Source organism: Pan paniscus, chromosome 1 (assembly GCF_029289425.2).
Source record: "Pan paniscus chromosome 1, NHGRI_mPanPan1-v2.0_pri, whole genome shotgun sequence".
In the NCBI taxonomy this organism is placed as follows: Eukaryota; Metazoa; Chordata; class Mammalia; order Primates; family Hominidae; genus Pan; species Pan paniscus.
Window position 1 is genome coordinate 175070317 of NC_073249.2, and position 18091 is coordinate 175088407.

Genomic DNA, 18091 nt, shown 5'->3' on the forward strand with positions numbered 1-18091 from the left:
GGGGGAGGGTTCTTTCTCTTTCTGTCCTCAAAGTCAGGTGGAATACTGAGGCCTGGGAAAACACTTTAGCTTTTTTTCCTGGAAATATGTCTTAGTCTTAATTCCTTCTTTTACCTTCTGCCTGAGATCGGGTTTCTGATGACTTAATTGAAGATGTTTTGTTTTAGTTCTGATTGAAGATGTTTTGTTTCAGTTCTGAAGTTGTTGATAAGAAGATAGAAGAGTTTCTTTCTAGCTTTGAGGAGAAGATTGAGAACCTCACTGAAGAGGCATTCAACACCCAGGTGACTGTGCCAGCCTGGTCTTTTGGCCTTTGGCCCACACAAGCCCCCAGATACAAATCTTAACAGGGCTTCGCCGGCCAGTCTTTGAGCTTTGCAGCCCCACCTTCCTCTTACAATAGTGTCTCCCTAGCTTCATCCGTGCCTCTTGTACTGGCATGTCCATCACAAGCCAGGCTGGACAGGGCCCAGTGTGTTCTGTGGGAAGTGGTATGTTGCCTCACCTAAGCGTCTTTCTTTTTGGTGGGAACAGGTCACAGCTCTCATCAAGCTGAAGGAGTGTGAGGATACCCACCTTGGGGAGGAGGTGGATAGGAACTGGAATGAAGTGGTGACACAGCAGTACCTCTTTGACCGCCTTGCCCACGAGGTAAAATGGTTTTCAGAGTAAGACAGCTCAAACTGGTCAAGGTTCCTGATTCTACAGGAATCACAGGTCTGTGCACACCAGCATTGTGTGGAAGAGAAACTCGAAACACTAGTCTTGGCCTGATTACTCGCTCACTTCCTGAGTTTTCAGACTGGCCTCTCTAGCACTTAGGTGGCCACGTGAGCTGGGTGCTAATCCTTACCACACCACCACCAATTTCAATCAGAGCAGCTCTATTTTTGTGCTATATATTGAGGTCTACAAGATTTTGTGGAGAAAAAGAGTTTTGCCATTTAAAGAAAATTGAGGACTCTTTGTCTTTATGGAGTTCATTATTCCAAGTGCAAGTCTTTTGACAACTTCTATTCCAAAGTAGTAAAACCTATGAAAAAGATCTGGATCTTGTACTCCAGTGTGACTTTGGTTAATACATAGCCCCTATATGGTGAATTACCATAGGACATCATTGCTCTGTGATGTAAAGAGGTTATTTAGTAAGAGGCTTCATCTTAACACATTTTAGTTTTCTTAATAGAAGCAAGGTAGATTTCCTCAAGCCGTGGTATGCAGCTACCATGTAATTGGGAGGTGACACTAAGGAGATGTGGGTGTTGGGCTCAGTGTATGGTATTTAGCTGTAATTATAGCATCTGCTAACCTCTCTTGCCATTGTAGATGATTGGTATAAAATGTGAAGGCATGCCAGAGAGCTTCATCATCGTTTTGGTCTGGAAGGTTAGGGGTAACCTGAGAATAGGAAGAATAAAATGAGGTCTTCAGATGCTAAGCAGGTCCAGGGACATCTGCCTAGGGGTTAGGTTTAAGAGCTATCTTTCTTCTTGAATTTCTTTCCTATCTTCCCTTCCCTTGTAAGATTGAAGCACTGAAGTCATTCTCAAAATCAGACCTGGTCAACTGGTTCAAGGCCCATAGAGGGCCAGGAAGTAAAATGCTCAGCGTTCATGTGAGTATGTTTAACTCCATCCATTCTAGGGTTGTCATTTACTGAGTTTGGGTGGTTATCATCAGAACTCTTAAACCCCTAAATCTGGTCAGCATATTTTTCACTTTTGTCTTTGTCCTCTTTCAGGTTGTTGGATATGGGAAGTATGAACTGGAAGAGGATGGTACCCCTTCTAGTGAGGATTCAAATTCTTCTTGTGAAGTGATGCAGCTGACCTACCTGCCAACCTCTCCTCTGCTGGCAGATTGTATCATCCCCATTACTGATATCAGGGCTTTCACAACAACACTCAACCTTCTCCCCTACCATAAAATAGTCAAATAAACTGCAGTCGCGTTGGCCTGAAGCAATGTGTATTTTAAAATGTGTTTGTTTGTATTTTATGGAGTTATACTACTGCCTTAGGGCTTCCATTGAAGTTTTGCACTGGCATCATAGCATTTGATTTACTTCTTTTTATCCTTTGTTGAGACTAATAAACCCAGGGTTATTGTAGGAGCTGGCAAAGGAAAATTAGCAGAATGGGCCAAGCGAGACCAGAAAGCCTGCAGCAGCACTTTGAGAAGCCCTGGCCTGTGTCCTCTCAGACTGAGAATCTACTTCTTGAAAGGCCTTATGTAACCAGTATATTGAATAACTAAATGCTAGGTACTAATACCTGTTTTTTTTTTTTTAATGTATTTTTAAATAAAGATAGTTCTGTATTTCCCTTCAGAATGAGCCATCTGCTGCTGTGGCATTCATTTTATTCTATATCTATTTTTGTTCACTGTGGGGTGGGGATCTATAAATACATACTCTTCCCAAACCCTCTAAGGCAATAAAACATTTTTGGATAAAATGTTGGTAGGCAGCCCTACATGTGCAATATGAGTTAAGTGAAGATTCTGGGGAATTGCCTGGCAGGGGCTAAAGACAGAACATACAATCTGACAGAGGAAAAGAATGGATCCTCCATTATTTCAAGTGTCTTTTTGAAAAGCTAGCTCTTGTATTGAAGGTTGCCAAATAATTGGCTTCCAAGTTTAACCATAAAAGATAATAAAAGATGCACATTTTTTAAAAAAAGGTTGGAAAAATTACTTTATGAAGCCTTAAGCACTAAGAATAATTAATTAAACTGTAATCCAGGATTAGATACAATTTAATAATAGTTCAATTCCAAAATAAAAGTTATTGTAGGTAAGACCATGAAATTTCCTAACACTTGATTTTAATACATTGCGCTAATTTTCTAAAACAACTCAGAGGAACCCATATTTACAGTAGGCAGAATATTTATGAAAAAAATCTGGCATCAGGTATATTTATATATATGTATGTGTGTGTATATGTATGTGTGTGTATATGTATGTGTGTGTATATATGTGTGTGTGTGTGTGTGTGTGTGTGTGTATGTATCCCGAGATTATATGAACTAAGAAACAAGTTGTATATCTTAATAGCAGTACTAGAGCGCAGAGTTTCAGACTTGGATTTATAAATGCTTTCAACGTGTGGTGTTTGGAAAAGGAGAAGACATCATCTGATTTTCAAAACCTGAAGTTTTTCTCAGGACTGAAGTCAAAATCGTAACTGCCACAGAGGGAAAAGGGAAGCTTTTCCCCTTAATTGTTGATCTGCGTCAGAAAGTCCAGTATCCCTGAGATAGGAACCACTGTAATTAGAAGGGAATGAACAGGTTTCTCCCAAAGGAAGATTGTTTGTTGCTGAATTATGCCTACTGCCCTGATCATCAGGTATAAACTTTGCATCTTCCAACCTAATGCTTGGCAGCACCAAGACGTTTCAGTAATGGTTCATCATAAACCCAGCATTCTCCATCTTCATGAAATAACTGTAAGACAAAGAGGAAAAATTTAGTTACATATTTGCTTTGTACTTCTGTAATATACTTACTATTTCATATCTGCTCCCCACCCTGCCATTAGACTGAAATGAGTTTCAAGTAGGGACCAGCGATCATCTTGTTTATAAACAGTGTTTGGCACATCACTTCTTCAACATTCACTGAAATAAATTAGGAGGAACAGCACTTAGGAGGGTGGGGCAGGCAAGCTTACCCTTGTCTCCCACTGAATTTCCTTCTCCTTCCTTTCTCGGGCTTCTGCTCTTTGTCTTTCTTCAAGCCTGTGCTTTGCTTCAGTTGCTGCATCAATGTCTCTGATTTTTAAGTTGAAAGTGACATCCTTCCAAAGGCTAAAACAAAGAGGTAAGAGGAGCTGCCAATGTTGAGAATGAAAGCCTGCAGCCATCCTGAATATAGTATAATACAAGTCAAATGGCTTTAAGTGCTGTAGGTCACAGACTAAATCTCCTTATGCTGGCACCAGGGCACTGGAGTAAGGAACAGAGATATGGGCTCAGAAGACTCCACTGCTAGTTGTCAAAGAAGGAAATAAGGGCTGCCTGATAGTATGATAAGGTCAACAGAAGAAAAAGAATAGTGGAAACTGAGACCTGGGATTCTACTTCTGGCTCTATGTCTAACTTACTGTGCAACTCTGGGTCAATCAGTTTACCTCTGTAGGGCTTGAGTGTCCCTTAATATATACCTGTAAGTGTTAGAGGAACTGAGAAGTTCCATTTCAGAAAAACTCCCTTGGATTTAACAATATGATGGAGAAAATAGTATGAATGGAGAGAATAAGGGTCAAGAAGTAAATTACAGAGGCTTTAAAGTTAGTTAAGATGTGGCTTCCTCTCAAGGCCTTTATTCTCATTTCAGGAAAGAAGGTAAAGAGAAGTTAGCTGACTGAGCCATCCATGGTCACAAAGGTAGTAAAAGTGGTAGTTCTGACATACGAACCCAGGAATTCAAACTTGGTCTATACTATTATGCTCTGCCCTACTGTCTCTCAAACCCAGCCCTGTGCCTACGCCTAGGCAAGGTTTAAGCACTGCAGCAATAGTTCGACTTAACAATGTCGGCTTACCTGCGGGATTCATACTCGTTCTGATCTTCCAACTTCCTCACTTTCTTCTTGATTATAGGCAACTTCTTGGTATCTACAAAGACTGTATTTTCCTAGAAAACAATAGAGGTGGATGGGAACTAGACCCATAAACCCCTAACCTAATGTTAGATGCATTGTAGTGCTTTTGACGCTTCAAATTCTCTAGGTCCAAAATGCAGTTCACTGGCTCCTCCTGTTAATTTCATAACGTCTTTCCTCTGTTTAAGAACACTGAGTGGGCAGTAGTACAGAGTGCAAGTTCCTTGAAGGAAAGGTCTATCTTAACTCATTTTGGTATCTCTGGTGCCAGGCAGTCAGTAAATTTTATTATACAAAATCTTCAACTGTGTGTGTATGGAAACACACAGTTTAGTGCTTCATTTTATAAACATACCCCACATACCTAACATTTACTGGGTTCTTACTATGTGCCAGGCATTGTTTTACATATATTATTCTCAAGTGTTTTGAGAGCAGAGAGAAAAGTAAAAATGATTATAATTACCTATATTGCTGGGAGAAGGGGGAAGGAAAGAAAAAGCTTGCCCTGAAGAGATGACATACATTGGAGCTGTCCTAAAGTTCCAGCTCTAATATACTGTAGAAGGAAGTGCATTATGAAGGAAGTACTAATGAAGGAAGCCAGAAAAAGGGATAGAGTACAATCTAATGTAGCCTAAAACAAGTGGCAAAATAGAGGATCTTACCCCTGTTGCATATTTTGCATACATCACACCATTCCATTCCCCTTCAATTGAGCAAAAAGACTTCTTGTCATTTGGAGAACTGAACAGAAAAGGAAATACTTGTGTTAGTCTCAAGTTGAAAATTCTACCAAACAATCTGTTCAGTGTGGCCCAACTACAGAGCAGAGCACAGAAGAGCAACTGTGAAGTTTTTGATGAAAGCATCTTAACAGAACTGGACTCCCCAGGGCTAACTATAAGAACGAGGGCCTTCAACAGGACACTTATGAACTTGAGATCCCAAGAATGGTGGGTTTGGGCAAGAACGTCCTATTCTGGGTGCAAGGACCATAACAGAGTTGGCAAATTCCCTATCCTCAAGCTGTTCACAGCCTAGTGGAGAGAGACATAACCACCATTGAGATTCTAGGTGGTAAGTGCTGTGGTGAGCTTACATGGGCACTGGGGGTCAGGGAAGGCTTTGCTTAAGAATATAATGCAGGCTTTCATCCTCAGGTTGAAAGGGACCTCTGTGCCAGATGGTGTGAATACTTTCCCTGAGCAAGGATCCATTCTGCAAAAGCCGTAACAGACCTCTACTTGGACACATAACTATGGAATGTGAGAAGATAAGCAACACAGCAAAGGCCTGGTTAGGAAGGGCAAGGCATAAACAGGATTGAAAGAGGCCAGAAAAGGGAGAAATGACCAGGGCAGAGGGAGGAGAGCTGCTATCAACGCCTGAAACTTTCTTTCCCACTGTCCCCTTCCCCCCAGTTAAGGGTTCCAGAGGCAGAGAAAGTCATGGTGCCATCACTGTAGACTTTCCACTGACTGGCACAGTCATCTGCATGTGACCCAAGAGTGTCAAGTGGAAGCAAGCCAGATGCGTGCAAAATGTGATGGTTACTGTTTTTCCCCAGCAAAGGCACAGAAAAAGGGATAGCTGTGAGGACCAGGAGGCAGTGCTGCAGGGGTCACAAAGTCTGCTGTAAGGACCAGCTCATCATTCAATCTGGCAAGAATAAATTAGGGATCCATAATCTGGTTTAGCTAGGCAACCTAGGAAGGCCTCTTTTAGTTCAACATTGCAAGTCAGGTTTTTAGGAAGGAAACCTATCAATGACCTCTGACTGCTCTGAATATATGTTTTAGGTCTTCTTCTGATATGGGACTTCAGCAAAAGACATGACACATAAAATGTGAAACACGCTTACAAAGACAGAACCATTCTTTCACACTCCTAATCCAGAAGCTGTAGTTCAAGACAAAAGGCAGTTATTTCAGAAAAGCATAAGAGCTCTAAGGCAGAAAAAATACCTACAAAATCTCGGCAGTAATTCTGTGCTTCTTGCCCCCATAGAAGGGTTTAGTGTGGAAGATGATATTTGCACTATAGCCTGTTTTGGAACAATTAATATTGCATTCTCCTCCTAATTCCACCCAGGGCACTGTGAGGATAGACCTGCAAAATCAAAAGTTTTTGGGTAAGGTTGACAGTTAAGAGGAAGAGGGGGAAGGGGCATGTCTCAAGGAACAGCAGAGTCTACTGCTGATCAGAGGAAATGGACACACTTGCCTTCCATAGCCATTGGGGAATGTGAGAATATAATGTTCATCATAGTCTAGACATGAGACACAGCCTGTGGAGAGAAGGGACAGAATCTCTGATGAGTAGTGCCAAGTGGCCACAAGGCTTTCTTGTCAAGCTGATGGTTACTCCAGGATACTCCATTCAATTTAGGGATAACCTATCTAGTTCCCCACCCTTTGCTCTCACCCCCAATACCAATGCTTAGTTGCTAACAATGACATCTAGTCTAGCCATTTTCATAAAATTCTCCTATAACATTGTAGTCCACCCAATGCCAACACACTTACCCTGCCCTATGTTGTGCACCCCAATTGACATCCCAAGGAATTTTGATTTGGTCCAGATATGAGCATTGAATTGTATCTTCTTGTTAAAACACTCAGCATAAAAGGCTGAAACTGAATAGAAATTTTCAATTAGTAGATTATATATACCTACAGCCACCTCTCCAAAATCACATAACCTGGGGAAATAATTGGCTTCATGGGGAAATCCTTTACCCTTCAAACAGCCTCCAATTACGCCAGGAGGTACCTACCTGCCTTTTATACCCTTTTCCCCAATGCAAGCATTCATTCAGAGCCACGTGGGCAGGATCATCCCTGAAATGATGCTGTGGCCAACCCAGGAAGCTTAAAACCAAAAGGGCTATCTGTTCTGGTCTGCAAGTACACCTAGGCCCAGCCAGTGTTTCCAGTTTTAATACTGCACTAAACAAACAAGATGTTGAGGGTATGTACAGTTGACCCTCCATATCCATGGGTTTTGTACCCACAGATTCAGCCAACTGTGGATCTAAAATATACAGAGGCTGGGCTCAGTGGCTAACGCCTGCAATCCCAGTACTTTGGGAGGCCAAGACGGGAGGATCACTTGGGGCCAGGAATTTGAGACCAGCCTGGGCAACATAGTGATACACTGACTCTAAAAAAAAAAAAATAAGAAAATGAGTTGGGTGTGGTGGCACATGTCCATAGTCCCAGCTAACTGGGAGGCTGAGGTGGGAGGATCATGTGAGCCCAGGAGGCTGCAGTGAGCTATGATTGTGCCACTGCACTCCACCTTGGGGGACAGAGCAAGACCCTGTCTCAAAAGAAAAAATTAAAAAATACAAAATAAAAATAATACAAATAAATAGTGAAACAACTATTTACATAGCATTTACATTGTATTAGGTATTATAAGTAATCTAGAGATGACTCAAGTATACAGGAGGGTGTGCATAGGTTATATGAATATAAAAGACACCATTTTATGTAAGAGACTTCAGCATCCTCGGTTTTGGTATCTGCAGTATGCCAGGAATATACTGTGTAGAAACTACGTATCACTTATATAAACTGTCTCACAGTTGCTGAGGTCTCTACAGCACAAATTACTATACATAAGATGACTCTGGAAGCATTAAAAGTTGGTTTCCTAAATCCCTTCTTTTTATACGCACTTAATTTGTGAAGCTAAGAGTCTGGAGCTTACAAAAGGAAAAGATATGAGGAACCAATCAACTTGAGTTTCCACTTCAGGGAATAAGAAACACACAGCTAGTCACACAACTGACAGTAACCTCAGCTATGGCGCTTTTAATGACCCTCTTTAGACAGGATAGTTTTGAGAGCAGAGGTTGCAGAGGAGCTCTGTAACTTACTGGGTGGATGATGGGAAACCTGCTCAGCCACAAATGTTACACTGTTTTTGGAAACCCAGGGAACTGGTCCTTCTGAAACTAGTTCCTGCAAGCAAATATAACATAATTTTCTTTTGATGAGAAAACACAAATGACATTTCAGAGAATCTGGTAATTGGGGTCTCTGCTCGCTCTACACACACCAAGCACCCTATATATATATTTCTATTGTAGAACTACAATATTTTAATTGCTTTGTGTCAGTCTCCCTGACTAGACTAAGACATTCTTAAAGGCAAGGATTGTGTGCCTCACTCAGGGCTGACAAGAGTAGGCACTTATCAATGTCTGCCAAATGAATAAGAACAGACACATACTTGTCTGTCTTCAGTATGGACCATACGTAATGCATCACTTGGAGAGGGAAATATATGGAGAATCATGTTTACTGACAGATTATTATGTGTCAGGTGCTGTGGGCTATGGTTTTGTTTTTTTCACTTCTTAAAGCCTTTTTACATGCATTTGAGTCTCCCCTGCTGGTCATTTTCTTCAACCACTAAATTTGTTGGCGCCTCAGAGCCAGTTCTGGGTTACCTACTCTTCTGTAGCTATGCTGTCTTCCTAAATAATTTTATCCAATCCTAGAGCTTTAAAATGTCATCTAAATACACTATAATCTTTGAAAGCCCCATCCCCATCTCAGACCTCTCCCTAAACTCCACACTCTTAAATTCCATCTCCCTACTTGACAGCTTCACAGACCTCTAAAACTTTATATTTTATATTAGCTTTTGATTTTTCCCTCCCCAAATCCAATCTTTTCCTTATCAGTAAATGACACTGCCACTGCTTACGTCCACATGCAAGGATTCATCTCTGATGTCTCCTTTCCCTTACCTCCCCCAATCCATCAATCAGTTCTACCTCCAAAATAAAGCTTGAATCACCATGTCTCTCTTGGAATAATGTCAAAACCTCCACAATGGTCTCCATGCTTCTATATTTGCCCCTTCTCAATTTATTTTTCACAAAATCATTCTATTGATCTTCTCAAAACAAAAATGAGATCCTGAAAAGCCATAAAATTATGGTCTACAAGACCTTGCAAGATCTGATTTCTACATCCCCATCCTCATCTCATCCTACTCTTTTTCCTCCTTCTCACTACATTCAAACTATGCTGCTCTAACAACAATTTCTTCTATGGGTGGTGACCATCTTTTGATCATTGCTTTCATCATTATTATTTGCCCCTAAATAAAATCTTGAATCAGTATACAATTAAGATAATTTTAAAATGTCAATGCAGAACTCACTGTGTTCTCTTCAGTATCATTTGGTAATGTCCAATGACACTGAAAAATCTCGCCCAAAATGGGATTGTATGGCTTTTTGGCAACTGATCCTTTCCTTCCCGCATGAAAGGCTGAGAGGTACCATTTCACAACCTGAACCATTCGATCCTTGGGATCCTTCTGGTCACTAATGCTGCAAGGGAGAAAGACAAAATTTAACGTCCTGCTTTCTGGTACAAGACAAGATGATGCAACAACCCCCAGCATGGTCCACCTAAGTCAGGCTGAGAGGACTGAGGACCTAGGACCAGGAGTTAGCTTACAGTTTCATTTTAAAATTGAGTATAATATATATAATTAAATGCATTGGTCTTAGTGGTTTTTTCTTTTTTTTTAAATTTCAACAGGTTTTTGGGGAACAGGTGGTGTGTTTGGTTACATGGATAACTTCTTCAGTGGTGATTTCTGAGATTTTGGTGCACCCATCACCCAAGCAGTGTACACTATATCCAATGTGTAGTCTTTTATCCTTCACAGCCCTCCCACCCTTCCCCTTGAAGCCCCAAAGTCCACTGTATCATTCTTTTTTTTTGAGACGGAGTCTCGCTCTGTCACCCAGGCTGGAGTGCAGTGGCGTGATCTCGGCTCACTGTAACCTCACCTCCCAGGTTCAAGCAATTCTCTGCCTCAGCCTCCCGAGTAGCTGGGATTACAGGTGCTCGCCACCAGCTTGGTTTCTCATTCCTGAGTCTCTTCACTTAGAATAATGGTTTCCAACTCCATCTAGATTGCTGTGAATGCCATTATTTCGTTCCTTTTTATGGCTGAGTAGCATTCCACAGTATATATATGCCACATTTTCTTTATTTGCTTGTTGATTGATGGGCATTTGGGCTAGTTCCATTTTTGCAATTGCAAATTGTGCTGCTATAAACATGTGTGTGCATGTGTCTTTTTCATATAATGACTTCTTTTCCTCTGAGTAAATACCCAGGAGTGGGACTGCTGAATCAAATGGTGGATCTACTTTCAGTTCTTTAAGGCATCTCTATTCTGTTTTCCATAGTGGTTGTACTAGTTTACATTCCCACCAGCAGTGTAAAAGTATTCCCTTTTCACCATATCCACATCAACATCTATTTTTTTTTTTTTTGAATATGGCCATTCTTGCAGGAGTAAGGTGGTATTATTGCATTGTGGTTTTGATTTGCATTTCCCTGATAATTAGTGATGTTGAGCATTTTTTCATGTTTGTTGGCCTTTTTTTTTTTTTTTCTTTTTGAGATGGAGTCTCGCTCTGTTGCCCAGGCTGGAGTGCAGTGGCGCGATCTTGGCTCACTGCAAGCTCCACCTGCCGGGTTCACGCCATTCTCCTGCCTCAGCCTCCCCAGTAGCTGGGACTACAGGCACCTGCCACCACGCCCAGCTAATTTTTTTGTATTTTTAGTAGAGACGGGGTTTCACTGTGTTAGCCAGGATGGTCTCACTCTCCTGACCTCGTGATCCACCTGCCTTGGCCTCCCAAAGTGCTGGGATTACAGGTGTGAGCCACCGCGCCCGGCCAACCATTTATTTTATTATCATTATCTTCTTTTGATAATTGTCTATTCATGTCCTTAGCCCACTTTTTGATGGGATTATTTGTTTTTTGTTTTCTTCCTGATCTGTTTGAGTTCCTTGTAGATTCTGGATATTAGTCCTTTGCCAGATGCATAGTTTGCGAATATTTTCTCCTACTCTCTGGGTTGTCTGTTTACTCTGTTATTTCTTTTGCTGTGCAGAAACTTTTTAATTTGACTAAGTTCCATCTATTTATCTTTGTTGCATTCACTTTTGGATTATTGGTCATAAAGTCTTTGCCTAGGCCAATGTCCAGAAGTTTTTCCAATGTTATCTTCTAGAATTTTTATGGTTTTAGGTCTTAGATTTAAGTCTCCGATATATGTTGAGTTGATTTTTGTATAAGGTGAGTGATGTGGATCCAATTTCATTCTTCTACATGTGGCTTGCTAGTTATCCCAGCACCATTTGTTGAGAAGGGTGTCCTTTTCCCACTTTATGTTTTTGTTTGCTTTGTCAAAGATCAGTTGGCTGTATTTGGCTTTATTTCTGGGTTCTCTATTCTATTCCATTGGTCTATGTGCCTTGGTCTTAGTGTTTTGCTTGAGGATTTGACAAACGCATATATCTATTTAATTAATCATCACTTAATCAAAAAACAGAATATTTCCATTAATCCAGAAAGTTTTCATATCTCCCTTTCCAAACAATCGCCACATCTTACTTACTCTGAGGCAAACACTGCTTCTGGTTTCTAGTATCATGGATTAAGTCCATGTAAGTGCATTGCTTAATTGCCAAATAATTGGAGATTTTCTGTATGTTATCAATTACTAATTTAATTCATGGGTGTAGAATATACACCCTGTATGATTCCAATTATTTTAAATTTATTAAGACTTCCCTATATATGTTCTATCTTGATAAACATTTCACATGCACCTGGAAAAGACTCTGTGTTATACAATTGTTGGGTAGTGTTTAGAAAGGCCAATTGGGTCAAGTTGATTTGATAATGCTGTTTAAATCTTCTATAGCCTTCCTGATTTTTTGGGGGGGCGGGGAGGTGGTGAAGGCAGAGGCTACTTGCTTCATGAGACCCTGACGGATGAATTTGTGGACTTGGCTATTTCTCTTTTTAGTCAATTTTTGTTGCTGCATGTATTTTGAAGCTGTGTTATTAGGTACATACATATTTAGGAGTATTATTTATTCTTGATAAATAGATGCTTTTATCATTACAAAATATTCCTATTTGTCTCTAATAATATTTCTTGTCTTAAAAGTCTCCTTTGATACTTATACAGATACACCAGTTTTTGCTATGCTTAGTGTTTTGCATAGTATATCATTTTCCATCCTTTTACTTTTAACCAGTGTCTTTAAAGTTTCTCTCTTGAAAATATCATATAGATAAATCCTGCTTTTTTAATCCAGTCTGACATTAAATGGAGTGGTAACTGTTGATATAGTTGGGATTAACTCTACCATCTTAATAGGTTTTCTACATGCCCCCTTTGTTCCTTGTTCATGCCATTATTTCTCCTTTTCTCCTTTCTTAGAATTAATGGAGTATTTGTACGATTCCGTTTAATCTTATCTACTGGCTTTTGAACTGTACTTTTATTTTTTTTAAGACAGGGTCTTGCTCTGTCACCCAAGCTGCAGTGGTGTGATTATAGCTCACAGTCCCAGCCTCAAATTGCTGGGACTGCATGACCCTCCTGCCTTAGCCTCCCAAGTAGCTGGAACTACAGGTGCACACCACCAAGCCTGGCTTATTATTAAAAAAATTTTTTTGTAGGGACAGGGTTGTGCTATGTTGCCCTGGCTGGTCTCAAACTCCTGGCTTCAAGCAATCCTTCTACTTTGGCCTCCCAAAGTGCTGGGATTACAGGCATGAGCCACTGTAACTGGCCTGTAAATAGTTCTGGGGGCCTCAAAGTTTAAATTCTCACACATAAAAACTACCCTTAAACCTCAAATCTATACCCAATGAACAACTGGTACGTTCCATTTTTGCTTACACGTTACTAATAAATGCTTAAATTTTACTTCTTAAATTATCTGTTAAACACTGCCATATTTATTTAAATTTCTGCCTTTGGGGAATTGGTTATTCTTTTAAATCTTCATCAAGAAAAAAAATATATATACTTATCAATGTCAGCCAGTGTATCCACCCAGCAAGAAACTTCAGTGATATGTATCTAGCTTCAGTAAATCACAGTCTGAGACTAAGGAATGCAGAGAAGACGAACTAACAACATTCCCCATTACAAAAAAATTTCCTGCTACCAGCGAAAGGCAATGTGAACTCACCTCCTTGTAAATCAATTTCACCTTTACATTACTTCTATCTCATACATATACACATATATAATATTGCAAGCTTTATATTTAAAATTTATAAATCATCTATAATTTGGATACTATATTGTAAGCTCAAGGGCAGACATGACTTTTCCTTTCTCCAACTTGTAAGAAAGTGCCTAGCAAACAACAGGTGCTTTGGAAAGGTTTGCTGAACTCAGAAAATTAAGCTTCATTAGGATATAGTACAAATAATTTGACAGTGATTGCCAGTGCCTGGATTAAATAAACTTATACCATTGGCCTTGTGAATATTGGCTACCTATTAACGGGCTCTTGAGAATTTTTTAAAGTATTAAACTTGGTTGCCTAACATCACCACCATATAACTTTAAGCAAACAGGCAACCAGTGTAAACACATTATTCAATACCACAGAATACCCAGAAATGTTTGAAAGGTGACAAGGAATCCATCTATCCTGCAAAAAAAAAGGCAGAAAGCTGCTGAGTAACATCTGTAAACGTTGGAAACTACCATGTTCAGTCAAATACCTCACAAACAGGTCCGGATGTGCAAAAAAGTCTGCATACATTTCTAAAAGAGATCTTCTTTCAAGAATAAACGTTGGAAGAACTACCTGAAAAACATACACATTTGACCCTTGAAGATCAAATTTCTCTTCAGATAAACAGACTAAAAAAAAAAAAGAAAACAAAACAAAACACCACCTCATTCAAATCATGGTAACATCCACCACATATTGCCCAGGCATGCTCCAAAAACCAATTCTCAACCTGTCAGATTCAGAAATGACCATTAACCTGCCTAGCAGATCAAAAACAGAGAAAGAGTTTTGAATGTTCAAATGTCACTTCCTCTGTGAAACTTCCTTTTTCTCCCTAAGTATAGTAACAACAACAAACTACTCAACAAACTCACTCAGAGGAATCCTTTGATGCCTCCTATCTGCTGGACATTACATATACATTATTTTATTATTTGTATATTACATACATATTATCTTACAATAGCCCTATGATGAAGAAATTATTACAGTGAAGAAATATGAAGCTCAGCGTCCCACTATTAATTGTCCCATTATTAATGTGGAATTCAAACTGGATCTGAGTTTGGGGCGTGTGTGCACTTTCCTCTCTACTGCTGTTGCTCTATCATCATTAGACAAGTGTATAGGAAATACATGATGAGCACCTACAATCCAAGAATTAAGTTTTATTCACACTCGCGCTCTCACTACTATTTACACAGTAAGAAACTTTTAAATGAGCAATTAAAGGAATAAACAAAAAGAAGAAAACAGACTGGGAACCAACAAACTGTAATACGGGAAGACATGAGAAAGATGATTAACCAATTAAAAAAAGAGAAGAATTTCATTAGAGAATGGGAATGGAAGAAGAGTTTTTGAAATGAGTATCAGATTATCAATTATTCATTACGAAGTAGAACACCCCAGAGTAAGCAAAAATTTCTTAACATTTAGTAATAACTACATATCCACTATATTCAAGGTCCTGTGTTAAAAGCTATGGTGGAGGCTGGGCAGACTGGCTTGTGCCTATAATCCCTGCACTTTGGGAGGCTGAGGTGGGTGGATCACCAGAGGTCAGGAGTTCGAGACCAGCCTGGCCAACACAGTGAAACCCCGTCTCTACTAAAAATACAAAAATTACCTGAGTGTGGTGGCGCACACCCGTAGTCCCAGCTACTCGAGAGGCTGAGGCAGGAGAATCACTTGAACCCAGGAGGCAGAGGTTGCCGTGAGCCAAGATTGCACCACTATACTCCAGCCTGGGTGACAGAGCAAGACCCCATCTCTAAATAAATAAATAAATAAATAAATAAATAAATAAATGCAAGCTATGGTGGAGACAAAGGTAAGTATGAGAGAATAACAAGAGCATTTAAATTGTAGGTGGAATGTGACAAGCATCATACAAGAATGCTCTAAGCACCTTGGAAGTTCAGTTCAAGGAAAGATCATGCTCTGTTTGGGGGAACAGAATGAGGGCAGAGCTGGGAAACAATTTATTGAGGTGGCACTAGAGAAAAGCCTTAAAGAAGAGTAAGGCTGTGATAAAAGAACAAGACATGGAGACGGGAGAAAAAAAAAGACAAGGAAAGGATAGGAAGAGGGGTGTGACAGGGATTAATCAGTGAACCAGTGTGGCTGGACATATAATGAAAATATAAAGTGGGCTGATGAACACAAGCTTGGAAAGGGACACTAAGACTGTAACACTTAGAATCTCTATTATCAGACTCTCAGCATTTAAATTTTAGGTAAACATTTTTCTTCCACAGAACATGTAAATTCATAATCCAAATAGGGTTAGATTAGCAGGGAAGCTTATATACTGCCTTGGTACAACTTCTTACCACTTTAGATAACGCAGAATTATAAACCACCGAGTAAAAATGCTGAAGAAGAAAACACGGATAAATACCTTTAATGTATAAACAGCTCTTACAACTCAAGATGAAGATCACTACTCCAGTAGATAAATGGACAAAGGAACTGAACAGTCAAAAAACATTTTTAAAAAGTTTAATTTCACACGTAATTAAAAAAATAAATATTTTTTTCTTCTACTTAGGATTTTTCTGAGAACTCTTATTTAACAGATTTTCTGCAACGTTTGTAGTGCTATACTGATACATGCTATTAAGTCAAACTGCTGTAACAGTGATGAAGAGAGCTGGGTTTAGCTGTCTTCAACCTGGGTTCAAGAGCTTGTTTAGCCTCTTCTTAGCTGTGAGGAGGCCCTGAAAAATTAACTCAATTTCTCTAAGTACCTGAAAAGGAAGATAATTACATGCCCTGCTTATATGTTAGGGTTGTTTTATTTTAAAGACTGAGTGAGGTTAAATGGGATGTGACTGTGTAGTATTTTTAAAAACTACAAAGTATTTGGAAAACAAACTCTTTTTGGAAAGTATCTGAAGTGAGAAAACATTCTTATAAAAGACACAAATTTAAGGCATTATTGTAACAATACTTTGGAATGCATAAAAGGAACCAAGATTTCAGAATCTGTTGGCAATCACAGCCATTTGTGCCAATAAAAATTTCAAAAATGACTTATTTTAAACACATTCAGTAAAAAATAATTATGATAATATCATTTATAATATAACAAGCTTTTAGCAGCTATGGACTCAAATATGGTTTATTTGGCAGAGAAAATTATGTGAGGCAAGAATTACAAACTTGATTGTGGCAAATACATCTGGTTGCCTCTCCCCATCCATGCTTCACCCCCAAGAACTCTGATTCAGTTCAGGTTCAGCTGTGGGCTGCCATGGCCTTCTCTTCCACGTCTCAAGGGGTGAATGTGGATTCATTTAAACCAATCATTTAGCCTCCCCCTTGCCAGTGGCAGGTTTAGGCACGAGCATATGCCTGATACTGGCCAATGAGATTCAACAGGAAGCCTAATGAGCCACTCCTGGAAAACAACGTCCTTCCTAACAACAACAATAACAACAACAACAACAACAACAACAACAACAACAACAACAAAGCCAGCAGCTGTACAATCTAATGATTACTGAAGCAATTCTGGGGACAAACTCCTGCAAATATTCTCCTACCTAGAACATTCCTAGTAAGTGTGTTGGGCTCCACAAATAAAAGTTGTCCTTGTGTTTCTGTTCTCACTTAGATTAGGGGTAAAAGGTTTTATTACAGACACTTACTTGGAGGTATTATGAATTAGTCTTTTTCTTAATGGCCCTCTAAATCCAAAACAAAAAGGAGTTCACTACTGACAAAGACTATAACACTGGAATTGATTTTGCCCTAACAAAAGTGAGAACTCTAAATTTAATCAACTCCCCAAAGCTCGGCAGAACAATAATCAATATGAAAGTTAATACAGTTCAAGCCTTCAAGACAAAGGCAGTAGTGGAAAGATTACAGGTTTTAAAATCATGGAGCAGATTAGAATCTCAGTCTGCCACTTAATATGACTTAACACGACTCAGCCACATTACTTAACTTCTGAGTTTTAGTTTCCTGATGAAATGAAGTTAATAACACCTACTCTGTGGTACTGTGGTGAGAATTAAGTGAAAGGAGGGGGTTTCTAGCACAGTGGCAGGAATATACAAAGGCACCCATACACCAGTCTCCTAATTCAAGCATGCATTCTGTTGAGAGCTCCAAGTTTAAATTCAAATTCAAATCCAGACTATGGTAATTTTGCATGACTCAATATGTGTCATTTTGCGTGCCTGTAGTCCCAGCTACCAAGGAGGCTGAGGCAGGAGAATAGCTTGAACCTTGGAGACAGAGGTCACAAATATGTCACAATTTTACATTTACTACCTCTTCCAATCCATACAATAACCCTCTGAAACAGGTTACTATGTGTCCAATTTGCATAGAGAACCCTGAAGTCCACAGAGGAAGAAACAGA

The 18091-nt window shown here is 39.6% G+C and overlaps 2 protein-coding genes across 15 annotated transcripts in view; one reads left to right on the forward strand and one right to left on the reverse strand.

Annotated features, from left to right (window-relative positions):
- NRDC (nardilysin convertase) overlaps positions 1–2335 on the forward strand; it is a 91751-nt gene extending 89416 nt beyond the window's left edge. For both annotated transcript variants that reach the window (XM_003829557.5, XM_003829556.5), the window contains 4 exons: positions 194–284; positions 535–651; positions 1526–1615; positions 1742–2335. In XM_003829557.5, the coding sequence (XP_003829605.4) occupies positions 194–284; positions 535–651; positions 1526–1615; positions 1742–1939 (496 nt within the window). In that variant the 3' untranslated portion in view covers positions 1940–2335. The remainder of the gene's footprint in view (positions 1–193; positions 285–534; positions 652–1525; positions 1616–1741) is intronic.
- Positions 2336–2741: 406 nt separating this feature from the next.
- OSBPL9 (oxysterol binding protein like 9) overlaps positions 2742–18091 on the reverse strand; it is a 275275-nt gene continuing 259925 nt past the window's right edge. For all 13 annotated transcript variants that reach the window (XM_063607656.1, XM_057298908.2, XM_063607654.1 and 10 more), the window contains 10 exons: positions 14201–14286; positions 9796–9967; positions 8498–8582; positions 7140–7250; positions 6838–6901; positions 6583–6723; positions 5280–5358; positions 4552–4643; positions 3679–3814; positions 2742–3452 (listed from right to left, as the gene is read on the reverse strand). In XM_063607656.1, the coding sequence (XP_063463726.1) occupies positions 3378–3452; positions 3679–3814; positions 4552–4643; positions 5280–5358; positions 6583–6723; positions 6838–6901; positions 7140–7250; positions 8498–8582; positions 9796–9967; positions 14201–14286 (1041 nt within the window). In that variant the 3' untranslated portion in view covers positions 2742–3377. The remainder of the gene's footprint in view (positions 3453–3678; positions 3815–4551; positions 4644–5279; positions 5359–6582; positions 6724–6837; positions 6902–7139; positions 7251–8497; positions 8583–9795; positions 9968–14200; positions 14287–18091) is intronic.